Raw genomic sequence first — 27,100 nt, forward strand, 5'->3', positions numbered from 1 at the left:
AATGACCAGACACAGCTGCACAGTCTAACAGCTAGTTGGCCGCCTGCCTTGTCTCTTTCTCCCTTTTTGAACTCTCAAGCAATATGTTAGTGTTTATGCTTTTGCTGGGATGTGTGAGTTTGCAGCAGCATGCAAGATGTTTGATAGAGTGCAAAGGTTTGTGGTCTTACCTTTCAGTATGTGTGGGAAACAGAGCATGATAGCCTTTCCAAATGAATCAACATAAATGTCTGAGCTCATACCATCACATAACATGTGCGGGTGCATGCATGTGCACAAGTGTGTGAGGAACTGTAAGGGTTTCAGGCTCCTGTCAGAGTGTGTTAGCGTGCTCAGCTTCAAACTGTGGCTGTGTAAAGTCGTCTCACGAGCACGTCTGATTCCGTTTAGTTAGAAAGGTTTCTGGGATTTTGGGTTGCATGTGGAGACAACTCTCAGGGTCCAGGTTAGAGGTTGGCCCAGTACATGTTAAGCTTTTAAGCCATTTATAACACATGTGTGCACAGATAAGATCAACTGGCATAGCTGCCTTTATACAATATTTAATGGTGGACAGTTTATGGTGTGTTAATTGTTTAACTAAGCCTTGCATTTTAGATATAACAATACACATGATTTCAACAAAGCAACAATGTTCATTTAGTAACAATATCTATAAGTAATAATCAATAAGAGCACTGATTCTCTCTCTCTCTCTCTCTCTCTCTCTCTCTCTCTCTCTCTCTCTCTCTCTCTCTCTCTCTCTCTCTCTCTCTCTCTCTCTCTCTCTCTCTCTCTCTCTCTCTCCGTGTGTTTGTGTGCATGTGTGTGTTTTCTTTCTTAGCTAAGCTGGCCAGCTCCCAGAGACAGGGTGGATATGTGTATCCTGGCTGGTAAAAACCCTCACGTAAGTATCACCCAGAATATGTGACTGTAAAGCAAACATGTCTGCAAACTGCTCATTGTGTTTTTTACCTCATTAATCTGCATATGCAAGTCATAAACAAATCTTACATAGACACTCTTTCTTTATTCTTTCACCTAATGATTTCTTTTTCTTCATCTGTCCCTCTTTCTTTGTATTCTTAGACTGAGTGTGCCAATTTTATACGCGTTTTGCACAATTATAACCGTACTCATGTCTACACATGTGGCACCGGAGCCTTTCATCCTACATGTGCTTTCCTGGAGGTCAGGGGCCACAAAGAGGTGAGAGGTCAAGCTATAGGTTACTGGCAGCAGTCCATATTTCTCAGCTAAACGCTGCATAATAACTGTTTCTTAGTGTGACTTGCAGGTTGCAGTTGTGTGAGTAATTACTTAATACCCTGTTCCACGTATTAACTTTGCTTGATATGTGTTCTGTGAGGTAAAGGGTGGTGGGCTTCACTTGATCAGCAGCAGTATGGAGTCAGGCAGGATGAAATGCCCTTTCGACCCACGCCAACCTTTTGCTTCAGTACTTACTGGTGAGTGTGGACTGTTTATAATGTCCTCCTGCCTCACACATAGCAAGTTTGACCTTTTATCACACTGAGAAGCAGTTTCTCCGGCACAAAGACTTTGACAGATATGGTAAAAGCTAGAATGGGTTTACAATGGCCTTTAAAGGAAAACTCGACTGAGTAAGGAGGGCACTAAAACTACGTTAGAGGACATGGAAGTCGGTGCTGGCAGGGAGATACAAACACTCACACTCTACATAAAGATTTATAACACAACAGGCACAAACAGAGAGGGGTCGGACTGAGGGTGATGTTTCCAAAGGCATAATAGGGATTATAGTGAAATAGAAATATGTATGTGTTTGATTTTGTGTATGTCTGTGTGTGTGTGTCTGTGTATGTGTGTCTGTGTGTCTGTGTGTGTCTGTTTGTGTGTGTGTGTGTGTATGTGTGTGTGTCTGTGTGTGTGTGTCTGTGTGTGTGACTGTGTGTGTGTGTGTGTGTGTGTGTGTGTGTGTGTGTGTGTGTGTGTGTGTGTGGACGAGGAATATACTAGATATCAACATTGCTTAAAAGATTTGGAATTATGGATCTTTAAAAACGAAATGAGACGTTTTGGTGTAAGGTGGGAATACATGGGATGGGATGTTGGATGTCAGTCTACATAAAACAATATAATAAAATTCATTATTGAGAATTAATAAATGAATGAGTGAATGAATGGTAATGTAGTAAGTGGTAATAATATCTCAAGGCAGATATAATAAGAAAAAAAAAGAGATAAATTCCATGTGCTAGTGAAGACATTTCATTTGTCAAAAGTTGTTTTTTTGTCATTAAAAATTTTATCATTTTAAGTTAAAACACATTGGAATTTTTGGCAAAGATCTTCTCACATTCCAGCAGCTCTCAGTAAAAATATCTGTACAGAGACAAATCTCTGTCTCTGTGGCATTATAAGCTCTACAAAAAGGAAAAAAGAAGAAGAATATAAACAAGAATAGAGCATGTATGCAGTTGTGTGTGTGTTTGGATGGAGCACAGAAGGACAGATACAGTATATGTATTTCTTGGAATTATGGGTTTTAAAAACAGCTAACAGCTGTTAAATGAACTAAACAGCTAAATGACCCAAAGCGCTCATTTTCACTAATATATATTCCTATAAATCATGCTTATTTATATGTGAAATGTCTGAAGAAAAAAAAAGAAAACAGAAAAAATGTACATCCTACCAACTAAAACATAAACAAACATGCAGTATATAAAGTATATGCAAAGTTTCATATTGGATTCCAGAGTTCTGAGCAGTCGTGTATGTTTATTATATTTGCCTGAACGAGGACCATATAGTAGTGATTATTATTAAAGCAGCAACTCATGTTTTCAAACTTCTTCTGGTTGGTTGCCTTGGAGACAGCTGGGACTGAGAGTAAATTGTCTATGTGTGTATCAGAAAGATAGAGGGAGGGAGGGAGGGAGGGAGAGAGAGGGGGGAGGGAAGGGAAGGGGGGGTGGAGATAGAGAGAGAGAGAGAGAGAGAGAGAGAGAGAGAGAGAGAGAGAGAGAGAGAGAGAGAGGGAGAGCAAGGGTGGGAGAGAGTGAGGGAGGGAGAGAGAGAGAGGGAGGGAGAGAGAGAGAGAGAAAGATAGGGGGAGAGAGAGAGAGAAAGAGAAAGAGGGAGGGAGGGAGAGAGAGAGAGAGAGAGAGAGAGAGAGAGAGAGAGAGAGAGAGAGAGAGAGGATAACTGTCATCATGTACCTGTACTGAATGTGCATGTAATTTACTGTCTGTTCTCAGATCAATTCCTATATGCTGGAACAGTGTCTGATTTCCTGGGAAAGGACAGCATGTTTAGTCGCTCTCTGGGTCCTCCTCCAGACCAGCACTACATCCGCACAGACATCTCAGAGGACTACTGGATCAATGGTCAGAATTATACACAGACACATGCAGGATGTTGCACTGATATACACAAATATACATAACACTAACCATGCACACAGTCAGATTTGCCTCAATCAGTGTTTCATAGATCAAATCAAAGTAAAATTTTATACCAAAACATTATTTTATTGTTATTCTTGGTTGCAAATTATTTGGTCAGTGACTGCCTGTAGTCTGGAATCCACAGAAATCATCAGACACTGAGGTTTCTTCTCTGGTGATGTTCTTCCAAGCCTTTTACTGCAGCTAACTTCAGTTGTGTATAAATGTATAAATGCTCTGGCGAAGCCTTCTCTTGATGTTGATGTTGACACAGTTACTTCCTGGATGGTGTTCTTGATCTGGCCAACTGTCGTGGATGTTTTTTTAACCAGTGAAAGAATTATTCTGCCTTATACCACAGCTCATCAGTGCATCATTTTCTTTTTAAGAATGTACGAATTTGTTGATTGGGCAGCACCTAAAGTTTTTGCTATTTCTAGGTTGATTTATATTTTGATTCCAAATGCAAATGACGGTTAAAATCTATTCTGTTTTTATTTGCTTTATTGTAAATTGAATAATGAGGGAATAGTACAGTACACACCTGGCCACAGAGGAGTGAATTATCCCTTTAAAAAAGGGATAATTCCTACATCCTTCACCCGATTTTTATCCACAAATTAAAGCTGAAAATCTGCACTTTTATATCATATTAATTATTTTATCTCAATATGCTCTAGTACACAGCTTAAATAACATTTTACATATTTTTTCAAATATTCTGTCAGTAATAACCTTTTTAAAATTACTCTCCAGTTTTCAAAGTCACAAGAATCACAGCAAAAATGCTGTATATGAGTAGACAGACAGGACAGAGTTCCACCAGTTCAGTTAGTACAATGATCTTCTTTATATACAGAAGAAAGGATGAATTCCAGCGGAATAACCCCTTGGAAAATCCAGAAACGACCCTACACACACAAACACTCAAGTAACATGAGGAATGAAATCAAAACCAATAACAATTTAATATTTCCAGGCAATCCAAAAAACACAACAGATTTAACCACATAAAGTTTCACACACTGCTTTTACCAATTCCACCAGAGATTAGATCTTTTTTCCCATGCTACTTCATGTATGGATATATTTTATATACTGTATTATGGATTAAATGTGTGATAAACAACAGCTCATTGTATCTCTTCCCTCCTTATCATATCATTTTTGGGATCATTGCATCCTGTATTATGTTACATTCCCTCTTCACGGTCTATGTGGAAGAAATTAAGCACTTTCCTTCCTTCTGTCCTGTATTGTCCTGTCTTGCCCTGTCCTGTCCTGTCCTGTCCTGTCCTGTCCTGTCCTGTCTTAGCTACTGTAAGGTTCTGGTTTAGGTACAAAGGCCCTCGGTGTACAGAGAGTGTGTATTTATGTGTAACTTATTTTTTGAAGAGGTTCTAAAGTGTAATGTCACAACATATGTATGTATCCACTTTTAACCAGGGAAAATGTAAAAAACACTTCTGTTATTTACTTTTGCTTCATAAACCTTTGGTTTGTTTATATCAATGTGACAGATTTGTTTATTTCCAAATGTAAAAACTGATTTAGGAATACATCATTATTTTTTACAGCATGAAACTTTATGTTCTGTGCTCAAATTCTCATTTATCATCAAATATAATTAAAGATTACATTCATATAGTTTTACCTGAGAGTATTTAGAGGTTTTACTGTGCCTGTTTTTCATTCTCCTTTTCTCTCTATTATTTCTGCATGTCTTATCTACAAGGCTGATGAATAAGAGCTCACTGGCATTTACCTCCTGTCTTCACAGAGGCCAGGTTTATAGCTGCTCATCCTATCGCAGACACTTACAACCCTGATGATGACAAGATTTACTTTTTCTTCCGCGAGGCATCCCGGGAAGGGAGCACCACGGACAAAGGCGTGCTGTCCCGTGTAGCTCGCGTCTGTAAAGTAAGAATCTCTGTGGGAATAGACATGCAGCCGTCCTTGCTCCTCCTGATCAAAACGCTCATCACTTCTCCAATTCAGTCATTTTATCAGCAAATCAAATACATTTCATGTTCCCCCTGAGAGTCACTGGCTTCCTGGTACATTCCATGTGACGAGATCTGTTGAAAACAGACAAACTCAGGGTTGTCAGCAAGGTAAATCACAGTAGGCGGCTGGCTCTGTAGTCAGAGTTTAAACCATGGTTCATTATGACACCAGAGTTCCTGTGTTCCAGACTGTAATTGTGTTAACGAGCTCTTACCTTTGATAGGAGAGTACTGAAATACCTTAGAAGGTTTCATTGCATGAGCCAAACCAGCTATATACACATAACCATTAAAACTTTCTTAAAACCTGAAACTGGTCTTTGATCTAAACTAAAAGAGGTATAACATTGTTTACTTGTGGCCATTGAGTACTCATTTGTCATTGTCACTGGTGCCTATGAATGGTTTTTGAGCTAGCAGAATTTTACTTTTGCTTTACACTTGCATGCTCTACTGACATCATTTGTATAAATGCTGTATGCATCCTGAGATTTATTTAATGCTCCAGAAGTAGGGAAGAAGCTAGTTATGGCCAGACTCACTTATCTTTGAAGATTAAAGTGTTTAAAGTCCTTTTATGGTTCCTCTCTCTCTCTCTCTCTCTCTCTCTCTCTCTCTCTCTCTCTCTCTCTCTCTCTCTCTCTCTCTCTCTCTCTCTCTCTCTCTCTCTCTCTCTCTCTCTCTCAAGTGAATGTGTTATTCAGTACACATAATGGCACAGAATATAATAGCATGTCTTTGCAGGCATTTGATCAAACACTCTTGAGAAATAACAAGGACGTTAGCTCATGCTTGTATCAAATCCCTCCATGAAGAGGCTGCCTACTGAAGTTCCTACAGTTAACCCGATTCTAAGAATTTACAAAGAGGCCCCTACATATTCAGTCATACTAACAGAAGAAATTAGATTTAGACCCTAAGTCTTTCTCATTTTCTCTCTTTCTGTCTACGTGGGTAATTGATGTTTGTTAGTTCTCCTCCCCACTCTGTCTTAGTTAAATAAGCTAGTCTGATTATGGACAGATGGAGGTCTTTAGTGTATGTAATGGGGTTTGTTTGTAGAGTCTATGAAAAGAAGTTTAATGGTTTATTAAAAAGGTACACCTGTGGGCTTTGAATGACCCCAATTTAATGAACGGTAATTTGGGATGCTTAAGTAATGTCTGCATGCTTGTGTATGCATTTGTGTGTTTCAGAATGATGTAGGTGGTTTGAGAAGTCTGACCAACAAGTGGACAACGTTCCTCAAAGCTCGGCTAGTGTGTTCCATCCCAGGAACAGATGGTGTGGATACACACTTTGATGAACTCCGTAAGTGGGTGATTTTACACATAGCCATGCACACACACACACGCACGCACACACACACACACACACACACCCACACACACACACACACACACACACTCAGTGTACTTAGAGCATTATCTCACCTGATAACCACACGCATTATATATATATATATATATATAATACATTAAATATATTTGTTTGTGTATGTCTGCATTGTAGAGGACATCTTTATGGTTTCAACTAGAGATGAGAAAAACCCCAAAGTGTATGGAGTCTTCACTACTACCAGGTACTCCTTCTGTTCTTGTTGTCACTAGAAGAATACAGGCATGATTCTGAGACCACGCAGAAAACCACCCCGAGCTTTGGCCTTCATTACAGTGTTTACTACTCAACAGCTTTACAGTGTTGTGTACTTTATGAATTCAAGTTTATTATGAACAGCTTATCTAAATGTCCAAACATACACAGACAGTGCATACAAAGTTTTGCTTTCATTACTGCAGACTTCTAGTTTTGCTGTTCTCTGTTTTAAAATAAGTTGCCAAAGCTAGAGAACATAGATTGCTTCAATTGTAAATTAATGACTGATATTTCACAATATTCATAAACCTTTACTGTTGTATGTGTTCTTGTTTGTACCATCAGTTCTATCTTTAAAGGATCAGCAGTGTGTATGTACAATATGGAGGACATCCGTGCTGTATTTAATGGGCCTTATGCTCATAAAGAGGGACCAGATCACCGTTGGGTGGAATATGAGGGGAAAATCCCCTACCCAAGACCTGGCACGGTCAGGACATTTTTTTTTAAACACTTTTTACTATTCCACATATTATTAGCAGCATTTTTGTATAGCATAACCTTCTGTCATTGTCTTAAAATATCATATAAAATATCTATCGTATTTTTCACAATGACAAACAAGTTTATTCCACTCAGAGAGTAACTTTCAGTATAGACAGCTGGGTGCATGTATATTGTTTAGGGTTCACCACAAGAGGGCGATAAATCCTAAGAATTATTTCATTCTGAAAATGACATTTTATATGTACAACACTAATATTTTTCTTGTATATATTTTTATATTCAGATATTTGTATAGGAGATAATATATATGTATTTCAAATATAATAGGCAGCAGAAGCTGAGTTGTGAGCTTATGATCTGAAATTGAGAGGCCAAAATCCACAATTGCTTGGCTCTTGAGCATAGCATTTACTGTAGTGCAAGATGCTTTAGAATAAAGCATACAGCAAATGACTAACTGTAAATGTTCTCCCCATACAGTGTCCGAGTCGCACATATGACCCACGCATTAAGACCACCAAAGATTTCCCAGATGATGTCATTAGTTTTATCCGCATGCACCCACTTATGTACCAGTCTGTGTACCCGATTACCGGTCGGCCTATTTTCACGAGGATCAACACAGAGTACCGGCTCACGCAGATCGCCGTAGACCGTGTCTCTGCTGATGATGGCCATTATGCTGTTATGTTCCTGGGCACAGGTAAAATCACATACATACTGGCATGTAACATGATTGTGCACATAAGATCAGTACTTGCTATTTATTTTTTTTATTATACATACAATATGTATATGCTTAAAAAATTATTACAAAAAACACCAGTAGAGGGTGAGATGAGTCACTTTTAGGGAAAAAACTGATACAAAGTGTTGGTGTTTGTATATTCTATAGATGCTGGCTCAGTTTTAAAGGTGGTTAGCATCACACAGGAAAACTGGGCTGCAGAAGAGGTGGTGCTAGAAGAATTACAAGTGTTTAAGGTAAACTCAAAGACAACAACAAAAAAAAAACCCAAAGATCTATTTCTTAAATATATCTCTTCTAACTGTTTTATGTCTTATTTCAGAATTCGTCTCCCATCCTTAGCATGGAAATCTCTTCTAAACAGGTATAGAAAATATATGACATGATTATTTCTTCACTTTCTGTACGATTTTTTGTTGGATATATTTGGGTTTTTGAGATGTATGCACTGTAATTCCATCATTTATTACTCTAAAAAAAACTTTTTCTTAAAATCTCCACCAGTATGTCTCTCTCTCTCTCATACATGACACACACATTCCTCCTTCTCCTGTTTGTCTCATTATCTGCTTAAGTTCGTGGCTGGGTCAGACACAGGACAAACCAAATTCAGTCACTTTCTCCAGGCTATTTTTTTTCTTTCCTCTGTTTCTCCTCTCTTTCTCAAACTGCAAAACCTCTATATACATTTGCTTTTCTTCTCTGTCTAGTCTGACGTTTATCAAAGTAGATCTAGGTATATTGTTGCAAGAACAAATAAACACAGTGTTTACTTAAAGATGAACAAATTACAGAGCCATAAGGACAAAGCAAATAAATCACATTTACTGTACTTGTGGTTCTTTCAGGTCATTATAAATAAAGCAGCACTGATATTGTCGGCAAGAACTTTTCCTGGCCTTGCATCTGTAATTGTTCTGTGTGTGACGTAGTGTTGTACTGTGTGTCTTTAGCAGCAGCTGTTTGTTGGAGGGGCAGACGGTCTAGTGCTGGTGGCTCTGCACAGGTGCCACATTTACGGCCAGGGCTGTGCTGAATGCTGCCTGGCCAGAGACCCATACTGTGCATGGGACGGCTCGCACTGCTCCAGATACATACCTGCATCCAAGAGGTGAACACACACATATGAATACATGTTTACATCTTGTGGTGGTTAGCAATAATGTGTTTAGTGTTCTGAGTAGTTTAGTCAGTGTGACCACTAGTGAGAAAGAATAGTATAATTAGGAAAAGTATAATAATGCAAATGAGCAAGGGTTAATTGTGAAAGGAGTAAAGCTTTGATAAGCAAAGTAAAAGTGGCCTGAGAATTAGAAGGAGCTAAAGCCATAGTCATGGATGTTGTAGTATGAGAAAGTAATGCAAGTTTGTGGCTTGTTTGAGTTAAGGGACGTAACTAGTATTAGTAAATACTTGGTTAGAGAAGTAGAGAGCAAGTGTGCTATATCATGCCCTCACTGTGACCTACTATTTTTTTCTTCCAGATTTCAGCTTAGGAAAAAAAATAAATAAATAATATTTGATTTTGCGCTGCAGCTCCAGGGCTGTAGGGTGTTGTGGGAGTGGACTGGACAGGCAAATTGATTAGAGGAGCTTTGTTGTTGAGATGATGTATGTTAGCTGCCAAAGAAGTTTTGTTGCCCTTTTCTCTCTTTTAGGTTTGCTGCTGACACAAGCAGGTCAGGTCATTTCTAGCAGATGCTGAGTCAGAGAAAGAGAGAGATATTAGTTTAGGAGATTTTTGCACATGCTGATTGTCATGTGGTCTGCAACTCAAGCACACTTCATACTTCATTACTTCTTACAGTTCATTATGATCTCAGTTTTATGTGTTACAATAGAATGCCTTGTCAACATGCAAATATGTTCAAATAAAATAGTGATATAATTTTAATTTGATTTTAAGAATATATTTTACAAGATTACAAGAAGACATAAAGAAACAGTAACAAATTTGTTACAGGAGGGCTCGCAGACAGGACATCAAACATGGAGACCCATCCAGCCAGTGCTGGGATGCAGACGAGGGTATGATAGAAATGGAATATCTGATGAAGATGAAGACATGGCTTGTCCAAAGTTTTATTTTTTCCCATTTGGTTACTAAGGATAAGTTTAGGGTTTGGGTGTAGCATAGCATTCATTTACCTACACTGATTATTATGTTTGATTAAGTCCTCACAAGAATAGTAAGACAAACCTGTTTGTGTATATGTGTGTGTGTGTGTGTGTGTGTGTGTGTGTGTGTGTGTGTGTGTGTGTGTGTGTGTGCGTGTGCGTGTACGTGCACGTGTGCCATGTCTAAAAGCTTACTAAAAGCTCTTCATTGTACTTTAGAGAAAATGCAGTATTGTCCAGAGGGGCTTATGTGATAGAATTCACAAACAAATCTTAAAACTACTCTCCCCCTATATCATTCATATACTCAGGCATACACACATCATCTTACACCCCCATCATCTAAATGCATTCTCTCTTCCATTTCTTATACCGTTGTGTGCAATTTTAGGGAAGAATGTAGAGGAGAAAGTACTGTATGGTGTGGAGAATAACTCCTCTTTCCTGGAGTGTCAGCCTAAATCCCAGCAGGCCAAGATCCGCTGGTTTATCCAAAGACCAGGAGTAGACCACCGCCAAGAGGTAACTAGAACACAACTGTTTGGTTACATGTTATATGTTTGTAAGCAATTAAGCTCACATTATTAATCTTTTATGTTCATTTAAAAAAGGTACGCAATATTTAAACTTAATTTATTGTGATTGAATTGTGTTGTATTTAAAACAAACATTTATATCTAATGATTAAACTCCTTTGGCTGGTCTGACTATAATTTGTTTCACAAAAAGGGGCAGCATGGTATTGTTTTTTTACTGTTGTTTAGTGTTCACAGCTGCAAAAGTAGATAGCAATAAAGTTGGACCTGTTGGTTCTGTACCTTGTGTGTCGATAGGATTATAATTAGTACTATTAAATAAATTCTCCTTTTTCTCATGAAACGTGCACACGGAATAACAGATCACATAATTCACACATTCAGATTTTTTACACAGTATATACAATATGAAGTAAATATAGAATAATTTACAGTAAACATCAGCAGTAATTACATATAATTACAATGTAAGGGCTGTTATATGTGAAAGTTCCAGTTACATGTCAATCAGGTTCTATAGGTAGATGTGTGAAGAATCCTTGTTCAAGAAGGTTATGGCAAGTCCTTAGTGTTTCTCACTCTCTGCATCCCACCACTAAGATAAGAACTGCTGGGAGAGAGGTTTTTTATGTAGTGTAGGCACTACAGGTGCAAGTATGTATAATATACACAGCTAGATCGTAACTTGTCTATACCTAAGAGCTGCAGGCACAAATTGGGGATGTGGGCAGATAAGTTTGTCCTCTCGTTTAAACTGTTGTACTCTTTTTAGGAACATTGCAGTCCAACATGTGCAATCAATGCTTTAAGACAGTCCTAATCCAGGTTGTAAACATGCCTAGACTTTCTCTCATTCAGCCCCCCACACAGTGGGTCTATTGAAAGCACATGCTGCTGTGTACTTGGCTAACACTTTCTCCCTACAAATGTTTGGTGCTGCAGGGTTTAGCATATTTCAACAGTTGAATCATGTTAATGTTCAAATTTTTCATTCTAAAATGTAGTTTTATAAAAAGAATATGGTATTAAAAAGGATTTGTTTACAGTGCAAGCAGATACATAACAGAAACAGCTATGAAAATAACTGAAGTACCTACAGCACATCATTACTCAGAAGAGTACACAGTACATGTGCTCCTGAGTGAAATTACTGATATTGGCATGAAATGGAAAACATTTATGTGGTCAACAAGTCTTAAAAATTCTCTTTGTACACCTAGATAATTAAGCAAAACCAAAGACATTTCTTGGGCTTTTTCTCCATAAAGAAGTGCTGTTTTTTTGGGGTTTTTTTTTTATTCACACAAAGGCAGTGGAAAAAAATGTAAAAGTAAAAAAGTGGATATGGAGATGAACAGATGAACTGATATGGATGGAGAAAGGGAGATAGAAGATTCCATTTCTGTCATCTACTCACCATTTTCTCTCACTTTTTAAACCTGACCCGGAGACTGAACCTGATCCCGAGCCTCTAGTATTTCTTCAGCTTCTCGAGACTCTCACGTTTTTCCATCTATCCCCTAAAGCCATTTCTACCCTGGACATTTGAAAATATTCCATTGCCCTTATTCTCCCTCATATATGCACTGCCGCTACTAATCCAACACCCTCATCACCCACATATCCTCACCTCCTCTCTCTCTGAGAGTGGTTCACACTGCAGATATGAAGGAGGATTTGACCTTGTGCACTGTGTGGGTGTTTTTGTGTGTGCTTGTGAGTTATGATGAATGGATAGGCCCTGGACGAACTCCTCTGAGTGTTATATCAGCAGCATTGTTGTATTGATCCATCACTACTGTACTTAATCACTCCTGAATAGCCAGAACACTCATGCATGCTTTGTGTGTGAGGGTGTGCATGTGTGTGTGTCAGGCTTTGCCTAACCTTTTTGGGGGTCTAGAGAAATGTGCTATATATTGCTCACAGAGAACTCTTTAAATTCTCTCTGTGAGTAGACAGCAGCTCCCACTTTTAGCTTTGGGTATATTTTACACTTTCTCTTTCGTCACCCTCTTCTTCTTATGACTTTTTTCTTTATCTGTCCTTCCTGGACAAACAGATGAAGGATGACGCAGCTGCTCAGAGCACCTGTGATACACACACGCACACACACACATTTTACACCTGCAGTGCAATCCTAAAATATGACCCAACACCTTGTAAAGAACCATGCTGTGTGATGGGAAAGGAACTCTTCCGTAATGTTTATGTGAATATAGCATGTGTGTATGTTTGTGTGAATGTTTATCCAAACTAAACAGATACAGAGTTCAGCATCCCATCCCTAAAACAGCATGTTTTCCTCCCACAGAGCTGAAGCTCTGCAGCCTTCTGGGGCACTGTTTTGAGAGACAGGAGTTGTGCAGTGTCTCATGGATTCTTCCAACTATGCCATGTAATCTCTATAAACCGCATCTGTAGAGTGTGGGCAGTTAGGGCAAACAATATTTTTAACACATTTCTGTAGATGAACAGAAAACCCACTCACTTGAATTGGATGTATTATGGGTTGAATTCCGTCAGTAAACAGTTAAAATATACAGTACGAGTATTTAACACAGATTCATGCACAAATTGGCCTTTTGTCTGTTAAGCTTTCCATAAGGTTTTGTAAATTACACATGTACCTGTAGAAGTATGGCTGTAAGCCAAACCACAGATTATTTCCTCGTAAAATGTAATTGCTTCTGTGAAAGGATGATAAACAGATTTCGAATGTAAATAATTAAGTTTGTGAAGTGTTGCATGAACATTTATTGACTGGCCAACATCTGTGCTTCAAATGCTTTTAGAAATAAGAAATAAGATTTAAGTAAACAAGCTTTGTTATTAAGGACAAGGAAAAGCGTCAAAATACTGTACACGTCACAACAACAAGAGAGTAAATACTGACTAATTTGAAAAGCCTAATGTATTCCTTTATAGCGCTGTCCTTTAAAGGGCCTAAGTATTCTTTATGGACTGGTCATTTTCAAATCATATTCACTGTATAGCATATAGTAAATGAGTGAGGGGTGTTCTGTTGGTTTGATTTAGCAAGCTTTTTTTTTGACTGATTTTGTGACTGATTCTGAACAGAAGGCCTTGCTCTCCTCAGTAAGCACATGAAAGAACAGTGGCCTCTTCCACAGCTTCAACTATGATCTGGTTCTGTTTTTACACAGACCCGATGCCTCACTCTTAGCCTTATGACATACATCTGACACACAACCGTATCACACACAGGAAGCGTGACATCACCATGACAAATACACACACCTTTCATCCTTACATGTTTCAGGCTGTTTGTGTTTTAGTCACAGGTATGACAGGTCACAAAGTCAGAGCTTAAACTCTTAATTGGATATGTTTTCTTCCAGCTACAAACATTGACCAACTCTAATTTGTTTCTTATGTATAGTAAAACCTACATGAGTGTGAAATTATGCGCATGTACAGTATGAGTGAGTGTGCACTTGTTTAAAAAAGGTGGTATGCTTTGAAGCTCCCACATTTCTCTTGAGCACAGCTGCATTGTTTTAGCTCTTGACAACCACATGATGTGAATAAAGAACTGGCAGGCTTATAAACACAAGGGGGAGGTTTTTCTTTAGATGGAGGATTTTAGGTTTTCGCTTAAAAAGGTCTAAAATGAGATAGTGATTGATAGATGACACAACAGTAAGGAGATGCTATCATGCTTTAGACAGCCTTCTCTTTGACCATGTGTCTTTATTACTGGAACAAACCACATCCTCTCACAGCCTTCCCAGGGCTAACCCTTACATGCACACGGAGTGCACTTCCTGTGTCCAAGGCCACCAAAGTAGTGAACATGCACTTTGAACATATATCATAAAGGATTACATATCTCTCTCTCTCTCTCTCTCTCTCTCTCTCTCTCTCTCTCTCTCTCTCTCTCTCTCTCTCTCTCTCTCTCTCTCTCTCTCTCTCTCTCTCTCTCTCTCTCTCTCTCACACTCACACACACACACACACACACACACACACACACACACACACACACTCACTCACTCACTCACTCACTTTACTAACAATAATATAGAGCCTAGAGAGCTTTTCCTGATGTATCTAATAATAATGTAATGACCAATCAAATGCAGTAATTAGAGGTCAGCAGGAAGCTGAACCCTAAGGTGAAAGAGTGACCTTTGCCCCGTGTTTGGAGTGTTGGAATCATGCTGTGCATTGCTCCCCTTAGTGTGGCTGTGCAAAAAACATCAGAATGATTTATGGCTAGGAAATCTACAGGTGACATGTGAATTCTCCATCTGCAGTTGGAGGCGACACCTAATTATTGCACAGAATGAGAAAGTGCACTTCATTTGAAACTAGACTGAAAAGCATAATGCTACATCTTTTTATAATTTGTGTGTTATTAAAGAGTAAAAGCTAATAATGTTTAGCATCTTGAGTGAAGTCCATGCAAAGAATGTAATGTATTGACTGTTGTAAATATATCTGTGTGTTTCAGATCAAAGAGGATGAACGGGTATTGGTAACAGAGCGAGGATTGCTAATTCGCTGGTTGCAGCGTAGCGATGCTGGCTTGTATGTGTGCACAGCTCAGGAGCACAGCTTCACTCGTACACTCCTCCACCTCTCGCTGAGAGTCCTGGACCACAGCCATCTACCTGGGCACCAGTCAGGCTCCAGCGGACCCCCTGATCACTCCATTCAGGACATGACATCTGAGTTGCGGCACAGTTACAAAGATTATGTACGTACTATGAGTGCACCCTCTCTGGAGGAGTACTGTGAAGTGTTGTGGCATAAGGAGAAGAAGCAGAGGCAGAAAGCTAAGTGGAAACACGTCCAGGAGCTCCGAAAGAGCAGAAACCGACGGCACCACCAGGGGGCTGCCATCTAAGTGAACAGTACTCAAAAGTGCAGGTAGGGGATGGGAGGGTTGATATCCATAACCTGCATGTAACCTATTTCAACTATTTAAAGGGGTGAAACAAATCCTCTTAGAATCACAGCTTTGGCTTTCATGGTGCAGAAGCAGTATCTTTACCTATCATCAGGATACACAGACACTCTCAAGTATGAAATTGCAAAATCTACAACAGCTGTGTAAGTGAAGAACAGGTTCTACTTGCAAAACTACAGCTGAAATGTTCTGCTCATGTACGTCTCTCGTAAATTCACACCATCTCCAGAGAAACAAGAGGATTCCTTTTCACAATGCTATGTGTAACCAGTAATGAAAATGCATTCATGTTGAATGACTGTAAATATATGTTTTGTACAGCAGTTTGTGCATGCGGTAGAATCGTTGACGTTTTAATTGCTTTCAGATTATGATGGTGTTCACAAAGAAGGGCAAATCAAACTAAATTTTAAGTAAATCCATATATAGGTAGTATTTTTACCTCACTACTAACTGGTTCATTCCAGATCTCAGGTTACAATCTGTTTAGCGTTTCACATGTTTATCCCATGTTCAAATGATCTTTCTCAGGATTCTTCAGGTTTTCTCTGAGAAACATGCTGGTAGGTTGATTGGCATTGCTAAATTTCCCATCAGTATATGCATTTACTGTGATGGGACCGGCATCCTGCCCAAGATGTATTCCCACCTTGGGTTCCTGGGACAAGCTCCAGATCTACCATGATTGGGACCAGGATAAATTGCTTACAGAAGATGAATGACTAAATGAAACTTGGACTTTGGACTGGTTAAACTGGTTTATATATCCAGAAGTTTTATACTGAAGGTTTAATTCCATTTGAAACCACATACAAACATAACCTGAGTCTGATTGGACAAATATTCATATTTCATGTGTTTTGCTTTTCAGACTGCAGAACATATTCATGAACAAACCAAAACAAAAAATGTACTTGACTCCCGACTCCCTGACTGTCTGAACACAACCTAAGATGATAAGCAATATAATAAAGGTGTAATAGAAAAAAGTATCATATTTCTGTATATTTTCATTGTTGACTTTTCTAGCTAGTTTGTCTATGGCATATGAAACTATTTATAATTACAACACGGTTGGAATAAACTCTTTCCTTTAAAGCTCTCTGATCTCAGACTTTTTTTTTGCCAAATACTTGAAGACTGAAGAAATATCAATCTATTGTTTTCTTCCTTTTAAATCTGCTTTATTTTATAATTTAACATTTTTTTAAATTGGAGAAATTTACATGATGCCGTTCTCCACTAGGGTCATGCACTCCAGCTCTTGTGATTGAGAAATGCCACCAGTCTGGTCAGTTGGAAGAGCTGTCAAACACACAGAGATAAGATTAGAGGGAGCGGATGTACCTCACTGCCATCCATCATTCTTCACAGACTGACCTCACATTACCCTCCAGCCTGCAACAGTGACTCCTGCACCCTGTGTGTGTAGTATGTGTCCAAGGTCGAGACTCTGTCCACATCATGACTCACTTCTCACCACCAGTTGCTTTTGCTTCTGTTGAACTATAAAAGGGGTCAAGTTTAACAAGTCATTCACGGACCTACACAGTACAGGTTATGTCTGTAATTATACCTTGTCACTGTTAAATTCTTAAACCTAATTGGTTAGATTGAGGCTGTATATCTTAGAACGTAGTGCTTGGACGGTTGCTCAAACCAATTCAAGACTAATAGTAAACAGTCTTCAGTATCAACACTTACTTACAGTATAATGGCATCCTTCTGAAGCCAGAGGCAAGTCTTCAGGACAGGGGTCTTAGTGCTTTCTGGTTTTTTTTTTTTGGCCAACATTACAACGTTCCACACTTGGTTTTCTGGTTGCATCTGCATTTCAGCAAAATTATTTGGCCACAAAATAATAATATATGAATAATTGCATTATAAATGATCATGGTTTCATGTAATTGCAAACTCAGTTGAAGAAACTTTATCATGAGACTAAAATCACTTACCAAGATAAAACAAGTTCACTACAAGTGAATCGCGGTCACTGACCTTTCTCTCACGTTCCAGTAATTCCCAACAGTGTCTAACTTAACTCTTGTGATTTCACCTGAATCCTACAGCTCTCTTCTTGACAGCAAGACATCTAGTTTTCCTTCTATAGTAAAGGGGGATTGCCACGATGGGGCCGTTAAGGTTGGAATTGGAAAATGCATTAATCTGTGGAACTGGTTTCTTCTTTGTGTATGAGCAATAAGACAAGCAGAGCATAATATATTCACATCATTCCAATCACATCACACTGCCCAGGTCATAAATCAGCACTGTACTGCACTGAGAGAACAAAGAGTGAAGCAGAATGCTGTTGGTGGAGGGAGATTATGGCAGGATGAATTTGGTCCAGCTGGGTGTAGTGGAGAGAAATGAGGCTTTTTGCTAATGGGGCCTGTTTAGGCAGTGGTTCAACTGACCTGGTCAGCAGGGTCATTAGCAGTATGTCTGACTGCCCAGGCTGTGTCTTTTGTTCTGGTCCAGATGCTCTGTTTGTTCTACTTGGTTGGTTAGGAATTTAAATTAGGCAGTTAGGATAATATGTTATTATTTTAGGTTTAGCAATCTTACTTATTTTAATGACTATATAGCACACAAATATGAAGGCAGGAGGTGTTTATAGTCTGATGACCTGCTTCACTTTTGTGTATATGTGAGGTCTTACGTGACATTTCACTTTCTTTTGTTCTTTCGTTCTTGAATTTGAAGCTGTTATTTACTGCAAGTATAGAATACATGGCCTTTATCATGGGAAGTCTGAAGTCTTTACTGATATTATCAGAAATGTTTATGTCATTCTGAAAATCAGGTAGTTTTTCTTTCTTTCTTTCTTTCTTTCTTTCTTTCTTTCTTTCTTTCTTTCTTTCTTTCTTTCTTTCTTTCTTTCTTTCTTTCTTTCTTTCAGCTATGGGTGTTTTTTTTCCTTTCTTTCTTTCTTTCTTTCTTTCTTTCTTTCTTTCTTTCTTTCTTTCTTTCTTTCTTTCTTTCTTTCTTTCTTTCTTTCAGCTGTGATTTTCTATATGTATTCTGTATTCTGTTTTATTTAATTGCATTTACAGACTTCACACATTTTTTATTTAAAATTTTCTCATTATTTTCTGATTTTTAAATATTTTTTAAAGCCAATTTGCAACTATGTCCAGTGTTAACAGTGTTATACAAATAAAACTGAATCAAATTATTGTAACAACTAATTCTACATCATCTAAAAGCAGTAAATGGATTTGGAATGCTATTTAACAAAGAAAAACATAACAGAATTGATATGGTGAAATATTTTCGCTAGGAGATGTTTATTTATGATTTATGGAATGAGTCTCCAGTGTCAGCACTTCATAGAAGTCATTCCAAAAGTGTTCAGATGCAGAAGAGTTTTCAAAGTAGACAACTTTACTCTTTCTGATTTCTTAGTAAAATAATACCTTTTTTGGTTTGCTTTATTAACTTGAAAAGAAAGAGGTAATACATACTAAGGAAGGGAATAGCTGCTATATCATAAGTTAATAAATACAATTTATAAACCAATATATAAGCCAATTGCTGTGGAATAAGATGAATAAAAGACTCCAGGATGAGCCTTCCTGGATGCTAGCCACATCACACCACCTGATATATAAATACTGCTAGTTTTTCTTCATCTGTCCTTTCAGATTGACTGCTTTTGTCTCTACCTAACAACCTATTATCAGATCAGTCCTGTTGCGCCTGTGTTATAACTGAGTGAGTGATTGCAGACTGAATGGTCAATGAAATTTTTTGGTCTTTATTCCCTGTTGCAGGTTAGTGTGAGGTGTTGCCAGTGGGCGTCAGGCTCTCCATCACAGTGAGGAAGAAGAATTATTTTCATGTCTTTTTTCTGGAATTAATGCCTTTTTGAATTGCTGAGCAGAACATTTTACACGACTCAATTAAATATTTTTACAAGGTTGGAAATGACCTATGAAATATTTATTCATATTTACATATGAATCATTCCCACACCCATTTTCTTTCCGCTAGCAAAGCTAATTAATATTTCAGGCTGTTGGGTTTTTGAAGGCCCATTGCTTATTTATTGTTCAGGACAAATCACATTGGACTATAAAAACAGGAGGGAGATGGAAAGAGAATTAAGTGCTACAGTGCCATATTTTGTAAGCAGTGTAGTCAAGGTTTGGAGGCAGAGGCGAGAATCTGCAGACAAATAGACTATAAAATGAAATATAAAGTAACAGAATGGATCCCATGCCCAAATCTCGTGTTGCATGTTCTCGTGAAAACTCAAGAAAACACATAATAGAATGTTTTGAACACTTTGGCTCCATTAATAACTGGGGTTGGGGGGAAAGAAAGGAAAATAGAAACAGAACCAGATAGACTGTGGCAGACCCCATGGAAAGTACAAACAAGCAACAAACACATTCTAATGAAAATACAAATAATAATAGAATAGAGGGAGGCCAAGTGGGTTTGTTGAATTAGAAATATAATATATACTGCAAAAGCCATTTTTCATTTCACATAAATGCATTATAATTGCTGTGGTTTTTCTTTGCTTATTATAGAACTCAGTGTCTGAAATGATCATGGTTTTGGTTCTAGATGTCTGCATTGGAAGGGACAAATGGACACTGTGGATACAAATATAGCATTAAGCCTGAAATCTGAAACTAGTGCAATGAAAAATAACTTGATTGTTTCTGGGTGGCTGTGGTTCTGGTTCACTAATATCTAATTGGTCAGCTATGGCTGATTTTACATATAACATGTACATTTTTGCAATTATGTCCATCCAAATGTATAGATTTGAGCTAAAGAGGTGCTCTGGCAATCCTGGGATTTGGACTCACATCCTTCAACACACCATCACAACATCATATCTGATAAACATACAGTATTTTTTAAGAATATTATCAAGATTTAAGAATATTATCAAGAACTAGGTCTTATAGTCTATGTTTGAAGATTCATTTGGGCAGCCAGTTCATTCCACCACCTGGGTGCCAGAAGAGAGACTTATAGTTATTATCAACATTTTTGCAATTTTTTTAGGTAAAGATTGTTGGGCATAATATATAGTATTCCATAATATTCCTAGCCAAAATGTTATATATATATATATATATATATATATATATATATGTTTAAAAAAAAATCACTCAAAGAACAACACACCCATGTTGAAGCTTGGTGGTTGCAGCATCATGCAATGGAGATGCTTGTCTTCAGCTGGGACTGTGGCTCTAGTCAAGATAGATGGAATCATGACTAATGGACAGCTCCAAATGCCAGTCTATTTTGGCACAAAACCTGCAGGCCTCTTCTACACCGCTGAGGATGAAGAAAATTTTCACCTTCCTGCAGTATAACAATCCAAATTTAAGTCAACAATGAATGGCTTCAGAAGAAAAATATCAACAGGGCAGAGCCCAGGTCTAAATCCTGTGAAAACCTGTGGAGTGACTCGAAGAGGGTTGTGCACTAGAGATCCTCTCTCTATTTGACAGATGTGGAACATTTTTGCAAGAGAGAGGAATAAAAAAAAAAAAAGATGTGCTAAGTTGGAAGACTCTTAACTAAAAATGGAAACATTTTTTCTAAAACGTTTCCTTCTGTTTTTCACTTGGATTTTATTGGCTTCTATATCACATTAAAGGCAGACAGAGATCTGACATGATTGTTCTTACCTCACAAACATGTACTCTTGCAACTAGCTGCATCTGATAAGAAAATTATACACTTGATCTTAAATCTAACTCACACATTAATCAATTGATTCATTTTGTAGTTTTCCTATATAAACAGGACAACATAGCACAAAAGTTTGATGTGTAACAAGAATAAACTCTTTGTAATTGTGATCCAGGTGCCATAATGTTGCTTCACCATACTGTATTAGGCATTCATGTTCCTGTGTTCGAATTTAATTAAAGCTGTTTGTCCATGTGTCTTTTATACAGCTATGATTCAGTAATGCTAACAAGTCTGTGGCTGTAACCAGCCTGATCTTTATGTGTCATTTTTTCCCCTGGCAATTCTCAGCCACCAATTAGATCCACCCTACCAGAGCATGTTCTCCCATTTAGAGACTTGGACTCTCACGATTGGCTAATGTTACTGTATAATGATTGACAAGTGAGATAGAGGATGCCATTCTTCCCACCCAGAGATCATGGGTAATTTTTCTCCCTTGGCACCTGGCTGCAGAAGGCATGGGCTTTGGTGCGGTATAAATCTGAACTTGCCACTCATCTACTGAGTGCTTTCTCATAAAACAAATGCAGTAGTGAGCTTGTATTGGTTTTATGCGGGTCAAAAGAGCAACAAGAATGATGTAAGCTGACACCTGAGCACAGGGCTGAAGTAACAATGGGCTGCGCATGTAGTTAGTAAAGTATTACAGGGCATATGTACTTCTCCAGATGTGAAGAAGACAGATGTGATGAGAGAGTGAGCAATAGGACGAGTGACCGATAGAGATATCAGTGACACAGGGTGATATTTATAGTGTCCTGAGGCCAGTGAGCTAAAGGAATGTGTGACAGAGGGAGAAACAGTTGTTCTCTGTGAGAGGATAATGATTACCTGTGAAGCTCACATCTGATTTATAGCCTCTGTCCCTTTACCTTGTCTCTACTTACACACCCACAACACACACCCCCAGACTGACTGATGGCTTCATTCACAGGAAACACATGAACGTATGCTCTAATTTATTAGTGCACACCCTGTCATTACAAACCACTGTTAGTTTAATAAATGAATGCAATGACTGAAATATCAGGCTTCCTTCCAGACAGTTTTTCATTCGATACATTGTTCAGTTTAAATGTAGGTATGATTAAGAAGATAGAAGAAAGATCAACATAAATGCACTAGACAGAAGGCATTTAGCTTTTAGTTTTTTGTAATAATTAGGAATAAACCAGGTGTGTGCTTCAAATTCAGTGAGTCGTTTTAGGTTGAAGTGCATTCTTGAGTACAGGATGAAGTCTTTACAGCCTATCTGTATCTCTGTTGAGTTTTGCCAAGGTTTTGATCAGGCATGAAAGGTTGCTGATCTGGACTGTAAGGATTGCAGGAGATGCAAACGAGATCAAAGCCTGAGCAGAAGATCTTTTGGTTTCAAGATTCTATGTCTGATCTACACTGAATAAATAACAGGAAGAGCACATAATACTGATCTGTTCACAATGATTACCATAAGCTTCTGACTGCAATTATTACATTATAGTAGGTCCAATTTAATGATTGTACAAACCAAAAAACACATGTCTGCTAAACATTAGGCTTTTCCAGACAAAAGAATGACTTTTCAGGCAACAACATTCTCCATCAGTCAATTTGACCTCAGTCCAGTCTGTCTTGGTTTGATGGTGAGAAAGTTTGTCAGGATTTATCAGCCTCATCAGCTCGATCAGAGCACGGCTCAGTCCACACATCACGTGGATGGACTAATCCAATCCACATTCTCCCAATCAAATCACATCATTATCATGACAGTCTAATGTATTTTGTATGTTCAGCTTGCCAGACGCAGTATCATATAATCTAGACAACATTATTTGGTTTGATCGGTTTTCATTTATATTTATATAACAGTGTAATTGAATCATTGGTTCTTATGAAATCTCAGCACTGAAAAGTAGTTCCAGCATAAGATGATTGATTGATTAATAGATAGATAGATAGATAGATAGATAGATAGATAGATAGATAGATAGATAGATAGATAGATAGATAGATAGATAGATAGATAGATAGATACTTTATTGACCCCAGAGGAAATTCAAGTACCTGTTGTACTGTACTTGACATGAACTACAGGTTACTGTTAATGCACTCATTCTAATACGGAATAAAATTGTCCACTAGCAAGTGGAAATAAAGCCAGACAGACTTGAATATCTTTTACATGTGATGCATCTTATATCATATGACGAGCATGCAAACATAATTGTCTATAGTAAACATTTTGTCAGAAGAGGATATTGATCTTAATTTATTTTTTAATAGTCTATAGTAATGTAACTAACTAGTAAACTAGCTCAACATACATTATTAAATGACACTAACCAACACTTATTTTGTCAGTTAAGTTCCCAGACAACAAAACATAGGACTGGGGAGCTTCTCCTACTCAGTGGGTTAGCTAATAAATGTATGATTTGTCTACCCCTGACATGCTAACTCATTTAATCCCTCCATGCATTATAGTGAACAGTATGGGCAGTTCAGTTAGACAATAATCTCTCATCTAACAAAACAGTGTGATTACTCGCAAAGTTACGCATCATTGCCCTGGAAATGAATTACATGCATCGCTCTCAGAGGAAAGGTCTTGATATCATGCTGATTTACAATCTGTAGCCATTAAAAAGTGATTATCTTCAAGCAGTCCATCTTCAAGTCTATGTACACGTAGGTTTAGCTCAGAAGACTAGGTCTATTGTGTAATGGTACATTAACACAGGCTTGGCTGAGGCAGACACACACAAACACACTGCTTTACACAATAGGAGCTGACCCTAGTAGTAACCCTGCCTGTAGCAGAAATCTTGTCCATCTCTGACTGTTACACACAACTTACATTTTTAACATTAGTATTGAGTGAATGTATTATCATAGTGCAAAGTACAAGTATTAATAAAAATATGCATATTATATCTTGGGGTTGAATATTTCCTTATTGTTTAATATAAAATCTTCTTAAATGCTTTTTTTTCCTCTCAAATGCTTTTGTAGATAGCTCTTAAATATGGCTCATAAAGTGATCGAAAACAGAAAGAATTGTAGAATCCAGAACAGTTATAACAGCTTCTCACACAATTAGAGATGAATACCTTTCTCTAGGTGAACATAACAAACAGTATACACTTAAAATAAAGGTGCCTTAAATCTTTCTTTGAGATTCATGTCTATGTTGATGCTCAGATGTGAGAGTCATATGATTCACCTCAAATTGTGCCAAGAAAACTTTCCCCACCTTCATCAGCAGCATGAAAGAAGTTGAAAAAAAGGCAGGCTGGGTCCATGGAAGGGTCCATGCCAAGTTCTGACCCTACTGTCTGCATGATTAGCAGAAATCATGATTAATCAGACAAGAGAGACCGGGTCCTCTGAGCTAAACCTTAGGTGATCCTGTGCCCATTGTATACTTAGATTCCTGTTTCTAGCTGATGGAAGTGGGACCTGATGTGGTCTTCTTCTGTTGTAGCCATCTGCCTTAAGGTTCAACATATTGTGTATTCTAAGATGCTTTTCTGCTCAGCACTGTTGTAAAAGATGCTTATGTGAAAAACTGTAGACTTCCTGTCACCTCAAATCAGTCTGGACATTCTCCTTTGACCTTGTTGTTACCACAAAGTTGTAAAATGCTTACTAGAGACTGTTGTGTGTGGAAATCGCAGAAGATCAGCAGTTTGTAAACTACATAATCCAGACTTCCTGGCACCAACCACCATGCCACGGTCAACGTGACTAAGGTTGATTAGATTTTTTCCCCTTTATTCTGGTGTTTAATAAAAGCTCTTGATCTGTACTTGCTGTATTGTGCTGTTGTAAAATGATTGGTAGCTCAAATTAACTGCAGTTATTGGTGCTTTCAAGAAACATACTTTATATGATTTTTTCCCCGGTTAGCTTTCTACTTACTGACACCGACACACTGAGACTAACATTTACTAACATAGGACTTGTCTACAGTATATACTGTAAGGCTATATTCACTTTTAAATATCTACTGTTTATAGCACGGACACTTTTCACATTTACTGAGAGGACTGTGTACATAAAAGACTATTCCCAAAACTCCAATACTCACTTTATATTCAGTGCTATATTTTATAATTTTTTCTGAATATTCTTGCTTACACACACTGCATTTTGGATTGTTGTTGTAATCTTTGGATTTCACTCTGGGATTATCTGAATTTAATGTCAACATTTTTCTATGCTAAACTTCATTAAGCCATCATTGTTATTATTACTATTACAACATATTATGATTTACAATCCTCCCTTTCAGTGTGGATTTAGGCTCTGAATAATGATGATCACTATTATGACAGAAAGGAATAATAAACAGACTTCCAGCTATTCCATAGGTGTGCATGAGAGTAAATATATGTCTCTGGAAATCTCCCTCTTGTCATCATTTCTAACATTCATAACATTTATCTTATTATTGTCTATCAAAATGTTCTAGGTTCAAGTCTGAGTTTCCTGAAAACCTTTCAACACAGAAATGATTAAATGTTAGAGTAAGCATTACACTGAGCACTTGACCAGTCTACACATTAAAACGATAGTAACTGGTTTGAAATATGAATCCAGTATGAAACCATTATTCCAGAATACTGATGAATTCTTGATTTTTATTGGACAGAAGGTGTTGATTAATTTTCCATAACAGCGACTTTGGTTACGGTTTGAATCACAGGGATTTCAATCATTCATTCATTTTCTACCGCTTATCCAAACTTCTCGGGTCACAGGGAGCCTGTGCCTATCTCAGGCGTCATCGGGCATCAAGGCAGGATACACACTGGACGGAGTGCCAACCCATCGCATGGCAAACGCACACACTCTCATTCACTCACACACTCACACACTCACACACTACGGACAATTTTCCAGAGATGCCAATCAGCCTACCATGCAAGTCTTTGGACCGGTGGAGGAAACCGGAGTACCCGGAGGAAACCCCAGAGGTACGGGGAGAACATGCAAACTCCACACACACACAAGGCGAAGGCGGGAATCGAACCCTCAACCCTGGATGTGTGAGGCAAACGTGCTAATCACTAAGCCACCGTGCCCACCATCACAGGGATTTGTATGCACTTTTATGTAGAAATGTCCTTCATACAATGTCTATAGAGACCTATAGATTTTGGAAGGAGTCTCCAGCATCAGCGCTTTATAACATTCAGCAGTAAAACTTGTATTTTAACTTTAAATTGTCCAATACACAAAGTCTTCAGAACACAAGAGGAAGGCTTTACAGTTTCTTAATATCGTGACAAATGTAAATATTTGTCCTATAACTGTTCATGATAGCAAAACCTGTGCTGTTTTGTAGGATTTTAATCACCATTAAATATAACTATAAATGAATAAATATGACATCATGCTTTAAATGTAAAGTGATGAGATATTTAAAACAGTGGGATGTCAGGTTATTGGAATATAATAGTCTACTGGGTGTTAACAAACATTCACCGCAACCCACTGTTCATTTTTTTTGCTTTACTGGTAAAT

The 27,100-nt window shown here is 38.0% G+C and overlaps 1 protein-coding gene across 8 annotated transcripts in view; it reads left to right on the forward strand.

Annotated features, from left to right (window-relative positions):
- The window catches only part of sema3d (sema domain, immunoglobulin domain (Ig), short basic domain, secreted, (semaphorin) 3D), a 31,791-nt gene extending 14,827 nt beyond the window's left edge, over positions 1-16,964 (forward strand). For 5 of the 8 annotated variants that reach the window (XM_027161852.2, XM_027161854.2, XM_027161859.2 and 2 more), the window contains 15 exons: positions 824-886; positions 1,069-1,188; positions 1,349-1,448; positions 3,225-3,353; positions 5,194-5,336; positions 6,619-6,733; positions 6,935-7,004; positions 7,364-7,508; positions 8,006-8,228; positions 8,421-8,509; positions 8,596-8,637; positions 9,227-9,384; positions 10,237-10,301; positions 10,783-10,913; positions 15,404-16,964. In XM_027161852.2, coding sequence (XP_027017653.1) covers positions 824-886; positions 1,069-1,188; positions 1,349-1,448; positions 3,225-3,353; positions 5,194-5,336; positions 6,619-6,733; positions 6,935-7,004; positions 7,364-7,508; positions 8,006-8,228; positions 8,421-8,509; positions 8,596-8,637; positions 9,227-9,384; positions 10,237-10,301; positions 10,783-10,913; positions 15,404-15,799 — 1,989 coding nt within the window. In that variant the 3' untranslated portion in view covers positions 15,800-16,964. The remainder of the gene's footprint in view (positions 1-823; positions 887-1,068; positions 1,189-1,348; positions 1,449-3,224; positions 3,354-5,193; positions 5,337-6,618; positions 6,734-6,934; positions 7,005-7,363; positions 7,509-8,005; positions 8,229-8,420; positions 8,510-8,595; positions 8,638-9,226; positions 9,385-10,236; positions 10,302-10,782; positions 10,914-15,403) is intronic. The other 3 variants (XM_047822670.1, XM_047822669.1, XM_047822671.1) reach the window with 3 other exon arrangements.
- The last annotated feature ends 10,136 nt before the right edge of the window (positions 16,965-27,100 follow it).

Source organism: Tachysurus fulvidraco, chromosome 13 (assembly GCF_022655615.1).
Source record: "Tachysurus fulvidraco isolate hzauxx_2018 chromosome 13, HZAU_PFXX_2.0, whole genome shotgun sequence".
NCBI classification, from domain to species: domain Eukaryota; kingdom Metazoa; phylum Chordata; class Actinopteri; order Siluriformes; family Bagridae; genus Tachysurus; species Tachysurus fulvidraco.